The sequence below is a fragment of the Telopea speciosissima genome, chromosome 2, assembly GCF_018873765.1.
Source record: "Telopea speciosissima isolate NSW1024214 ecotype Mountain lineage chromosome 2, Tspe_v1, whole genome shotgun sequence".
Taxonomy (NCBI): domain Eukaryota; kingdom Viridiplantae; phylum Streptophyta; class Magnoliopsida; order Proteales; family Proteaceae; genus Telopea; species Telopea speciosissima.
This window is the reverse complement of record NC_057917.1, coordinates 50,329,616-50,335,673: the sequence shown is the minus strand read 5'-3', so window position 1 is coordinate 50,335,673 and position 6,058 is coordinate 50,329,616. Positions and strand designations below refer to the sequence as shown.

Genomic DNA, 6,058 nt, shown 5'->3' with positions numbered 1-6,058 from the left:
AATTTCAAATAGAATCAAGTAGGCATACAGATTAGTATAAAAATAATGAGTTAAATTATGATAATATCTAGAGTGATTGGAGATTTAGGATCTTATGTACCATATCATGCTTAAGCTTATCACAGATCTGGATCCTTTACGTACTTCCGAGCTGCCCCTACTTCTGTGCACCCTGCCCCACAGACTGCAAGGCAGAAAAAACTGCCTTACCCCCGCTCCGGCAAGGATAAGGTGGTCTTTTCACTGCCTTGCTATGTCTGGGACACCCATGATAATATCGGCAGTAGAGGAGCCCGACGCAGCTTATCACTAATGATCTTAAGACTCCTAATGGACCAATTAAAACCAAACACCAAAAATAAAATCCACACGAAAACTGCCTAAAAAGGTAATTAAGCAATCATGACAGATGGGCTTATATAATCTTTATAAAACAGCCTCACTTAATTATATATTTATGGGAAAAAGATCTCTACATGGTGGTGTTTCCTATCCCCTCTCACAGGGTACCGTGAAATGACGTCTCTGTCCCCAAATAGATATCCATGCATGCACCCTTATTGGCTCAAACGCTTGTAAAGAGACCATGCCACCAAGTAAAGATCTCTTGCCGTATTTATTTATAATAAATAGCAAAACTGTATAATATCCTTCCACTTCTACCACAAATAAATTTTTAAAAAAATAAATAAATAAAAATTCCTACCACAAGAATCATATTGCCATCTACTTAAATCTGAAAAAAATAAAAAACAACCCCATTTAGCCTACATCACCTTACTATATATTCTCACTCTCTCGTTGTTAAAATTCAAGCACATCACACACACACACACACACTCATAGAGAAGATGGCGGCTCCCTATGTGCTAGATGATCTATTTGGAGAGGTCCAAGTCTACAGTGACGGCTCTATAGTCCGCACTGATCCGCAAAACCTCAACGTGGGCGTCCAAGAAGATGGCTCAGCAGTCTGGAAAGACGTTACTTTCGACCCAATTCATGGTATCCAACTCCGTCTCTACAAGCCCTCTTCTGTTATCACAAACACAAAGCTCCCAATCTGCTACTACATCCGTGGAGGTGGTTACTGTGTCGACTCTCGCGCTTCGCCAGGCCGTCATAAATACAGTTACAGTCTTGCATCTGAGCTTCAAGCCATCGTTGTCTCAATTGATTATCGTATGGGACCTGAGAATCGTCTTCCAGCGGCAATCGAAGATGGATTTGCAGCGGTTAAGTGGCTCCAAGCTAAGGCTCTTTCCGATAATCCCGACACTTGGTTCACTGATGTTGCCGATTTTGACCGAGTTTTTATCGTGGGAGACTCGTCTGGGGGCAACCTCGCTCATCATCTCGCCGTTGGACTCGGAGCCGGGTCGCCCGATCTTTCTCCCGTTCGAGTGCGAGGTTATGTGCTTTTGGGTCCCTACTTTGGCGGAACTGAACGGGTGAAGTCAGAGTTGGAAGGACAGGAAGGGAATCCTTGGAACATGGACATTTCTGACAGGTATTTTTCTAAGAAGCTCCAACCATGAATCACCACCACCTTTACCTTCTTATAGTGTTATACATTGGATTCGGCTCCTTCCCTGCGAGCAACCCCGTCCGGTGAGTGCCCAGTGAGGCATCCAATGGCAGGGTTGCTCGCAACGCACCAAGGTTTAAGTTCTAACTCGACTGTGCATTGGAAGGGCTTGGGTTCCCATGTTTTGGGCATATAATAATAGGTGGCAGTTTTCCTTCACTTATGGTGAATGAAGAATCGTTTTTTGTCCATGGGTTTGGGTATCCTAGGAATCTGGGATGTGTGTATATCAAGAATAATTGGAAGGGTATTATCGATTTTATAAGATAGAAAGTAGAATAATAATGATCTTAGATGAGTATACTTTTCCTTAACCCATGGTAAAAGAAAACTGTCATGCCGGATGATCGAACCCATATTGATCTATTTATTTAGGGTCAAAACTAACCTATGTTAGTAAAAACGCGTTTAAAACTCCGTTTTATAAGCGTTTCTAGTTTTAACCATTTTAAACACTTTTACAGGAAAACATGGAAAACGGCAAGCATTACAATTTTAAACGCGCTTAAAACACGTTCCCCCCTTTTTTTTTTTTTTTTTGGCATTTTTTAAGACCTTGGGCTTAACTGACCATATCTCTCGTTCACGAACTCTGATCGGCCTGATTCTTTCGCCGACATAGAGATGACTCGAAGGGCTACATTTTTCATGATATCACCTTCAACTCAAGGTCAATGCATGGATACAGAAATTACAAGCATGTGTTTAAAATAAAAATTCCTCAATTTATATGAGAATAGTGCGGTTTTTTTTGTTCTGTTTTTTTTGAAATATAAATGTTTAAAATCAATACCGTTCGTTTTTCACTTTTTATCATTCTCTATTTTTTTTACTGTTTTATTTGACCGTCCATTTGCTATTTTTTATTGTTTTAACCCGTACCGCAAGACTCCGATTTTCTGCCATTCTCGTTTTTGCTAAATGGTCAAAACCCACATATGTGGTGCCAGATTTCAAAGATAGGAGTGCGGACCCTGCATCTAGACATAGAGGGGGTGCAAAGTGACACCCCCCAATGGTGTAAATGCCTATCCTGTAGATGTTTATGTGTGCAATCTCCCCTGCACAGTCCCCCACACAGAACTCTTCCCTTATAGTATTTAAATCAAATTGTATCCAAAACTGAGAAACATTTTGAAGAAAACATCATGATATATATCATATATATTGGATGGGTCTTCAATCCTATCTTTAGTGCATCCAACGGAAAAATTCGCATTGTTTTAGGGAAGCAAATCCGATTGTGGACTACTTAGCAAAATTGGCAACTAGGAGTGGGGCTTCCTTTCTAGTGGTGTCTGTTTTTCCAGATTTTGTAAATGTTTTCCTATTTCAGGATGCTCTAGGTAGAGCTAGATATAGGTTTGGGTAGTGGGGAGCTATTTTCCCTTTCTTGGTTTGTTTGGTAGGGCTTGCTCTTATGTCCCTGCGTTGTGTTTTTTGTATTCGTCTGGGTATGCCCAGACGTTAAATAGTTGTATCTTTTTTCTTCTTAATTTATTCATTGCCTATCTCTAGCAAAAAAATGTCATAGAAAATGCTGTTATATGATAAAACCTTGGTTTTGAACTATATATATATATATATATATATATATAACATGAGATCGATGATATTCGACAGATGTTGGAAGCTATCACTACCGGTTGGAGAGACGAGAGATCATCCATTGGCAAACCCATTTGGACCTGCTAGTCCAAGCCTTGAAACTGTGGCTCTTGATCCTATCCTGGCGATATCTGGTAGCTATGATATACTAAAGACCAGGGTTGAAGAATACGCAAGAAGATTGAAAGAGTGGGGAAAGCAAATAGAGTATGTCGAATTCGAGGGAGTGGATCATGCATTCCATATAAAGAATCCCGACTCTGAAGCATCAAAGAAGATGATGGAAGACATCAAAAGATTCATCACTGAAAGCTCCAACAACTAGAGCTGAGTTGCACTTGCTGCACACGTACACCTATTTCACTAGTGTCATCATATTTATTGCCAAAAAAAGTGTCTGTGCTCTTTAAAATTTCCCTTTCTTGTTCCAATAATGGGGATCTAGTAAAACCATATTTTATATGTCCTCTAATGTTTATCATTCTGTTTAGATATTAGTCACAAGGTGGGAAAATTAATCTTGAAGCTGCTTTGGATTATGGAATCTTTGGGAGTCTCCGTGTTACCAATGAACTTCTTATATTAATGCTTCCTTTGGGTTGCATTACCTTTTGTTCCTGTTCTTGTTTTGTTTGCCCATGTTTTAAGGCTTTGATGTTGTTTTTTTTTTTTTTTTGATGGGTAACAAATATATTAAGCTAAAGAAAGAAGAGTTTGTACAATATTGTTTGAGAGCAATTACTACAATATTGTTTGAGAGCAATAATGGCTCCTGATTCATACAAACATAATTTATCATGATAGCAAAAAGTTTCATAATAGACCCATCTGGTATGAGATGAAACATAACTGTATTAGAAAACATATTGGCTCTGAGAAAAAAATAGAGGATAAAATATCGGACATATGATGTTGGGTTCTGTATCATCTCCATAATTGTCTTGTTGCTGCACCAAACCTCCTTGATGGGATAACCTTCTCTTGTAGAAAAATCCAAACCGTGGTTGATACCAAAAAGTTCTGATTCCATGAGATTGTTAGTTTCCATAAAACCTGTAACTAAGGTTTTAAATTCTCCCTACAGCAAAATGGAAAGACCCATCCAGATCTGTTTATATAGGAACCGGTTGTTCCTATGCATATAAGGATAGGGTAATGAAATAACATTAAATTATTTAAGCAAACAAATGTTAGATATGAATTAGAATATGATAAAGAAGGGACATCAAAATTAAAGTAAGGGGGGATAATGCTAAGAGCACTAGGCCATTTGTTGCTAATATGAATGATCCACATCGGATCAGGTTTGCCTACCAAATATAAGACCTTGTTCCTATGATGCCAAATAAAACAGCAAGTTATGATGAAAACTGAAAAAACCATTTGGCCATGGCTTTATCATTAAGATTATCATTGTAGAAATGATTCACACATCTGAATAAAGTTGGGATATGCGATACGTTCCGTTCGCAAACCTAACGGTCCTGATGCCCAAATGTGCTTGGTCCAATCACAAGAAATGAAAAGATGTGACATTGATTCACTACTAGAGCCACAAAAGACACAACGAGGATCAATTGGGGCTCATTTTGAAATGGTCTCCTTAACAGTAAGTATTCTTGCATTTAAGACACGCCAAAAAAGAGTTTAAATTTAGGATGAACAGGAAGTTTCCAAAGAAACCACCACCAAAAAGAATTTTTAGTGTGTAAAGGTTTAAAAGACTCAAGAATATAAAGAGCAGCACATTTAGTAGCTAATCCTCTAGTTTTGGAAACTGAACATTTTCAAGAGTTTGAATTATTTAGAAAAGTTATATTAGAGCAAGCCGAAGCAAAAGCAGTGGCCAAAATGTTCGACAAAGAGGGGGAAAGAAGACTAGAATTAGTAAAGGACTTGCAAACAAGTTCATCCGTATAGTTACTCTGGCCTACAAAAGTTAGACTATGGCCTAGAATGGATTTGATCCAAGGAGCAGACCAAAAGAAAGTGAGTTGAGCATTTCCCACTTGTCTAAAAACCATTCCTTTAAGAGTTGGTAGCATTTGGGCAATGCTATTCTCAGACCATGATCCTCTTTTTATCAAAACTCAAGGGTGAAAAATAGAGGAGTTTGAAAAGTATTTTGATTTCAGAACTTGTGCCCATACATCATTAGGGTTATTGAGAAGTCTCCATCCTAATTTTAGAATGAGAAATTTATTTTGGGTCTCTGCCTTCCTCAGTCCTATACCCCCACATGACTTGGGGATACAAATTTTGTTCCACACAATTAGATTACTTTTAGCTCCACCATTCCAAAAATTTAAACAGATTGAATCAATACCTTTGCATATTTTTATCAACCATTGAGTAGAGAGTTTAATCCTTTGATTCGCCTTGCCTAAAAGTTGAAAAATGTGAAAAGTCTGCTAAAATCATGGAACAAAACTCAACTTGGTGATGTATTTGATACAATCAAAGATGTAGAGTTATCATTTTTCAGTATTCAAAGATATATTGGCCTTGATCCTTCTGGCATCGTCTTAGCAGATCGGGAGAAAGAATCAGTCTATTTTGTTCGAAAGATCGAGGGTGGACGAAGATTTCCTTAACCGGGAATCTCGTATTCAATGACTTCATCTTGGTGACAATAATAGCTTTTTCCACAGATTGTTGAAAGGAAGACAGTCAGAATCATATTTTTGAAGTTAAGAAAAGTGATGGAACAGTTGTTGATACTCCTAGGGAGATTAAGATGGAGATTGTAAAATATTTTGAAACCTTTTCGAGACTAATTCTTAATCTGAGTCAAGTACCTAGCCTGAATTGAACTTGCCTCCTTCCCAATCCCATGGCCAGTAAAGGGAATTAGTTGGAAAT

At 38.1% G+C, this 6,058-nt stretch overlaps 1 protein-coding gene across 1 annotated transcript; it reads left to right on the top strand.

Moving 5' to 3' along the window:
* Window positions 1-851: 851 nt before the first annotated feature.
* On the top strand, window positions 852-3,529 carry LOC122650821 (probable carboxylesterase 15). The gene is made up of 2 exons (XM_043844197.1): window positions 852-1,510; window positions 3,212-3,529. The coding sequence occupies exons 1-2, from the start codon at window positions 852-854 to the stop codon at window positions 3,519-3,521; spliced, it is 969 nt and encodes a 322-aa protein (XP_043700132.1). The 3' UTR covers window positions 3,522-3,529.
* The last annotated feature ends 2,529 nt before the right edge of the window (window positions 3,530-6,058 follow it).

Coding starts and splice junctions, on each gene's coding strand:
- LOC122650821 (XM_043844197.1), top strand. CDS start 852: ATGGCGGCTCCCTATGTGCTAGATGATCTATTTGGAGAGGTCCAAGTC. Junction 1,511..3,211: donor AACATGGACATTTCTGACAG/GTATTTTTCTAA, acceptor GATATTCGACAG/ATGTTGGAAGCTATCACTAC.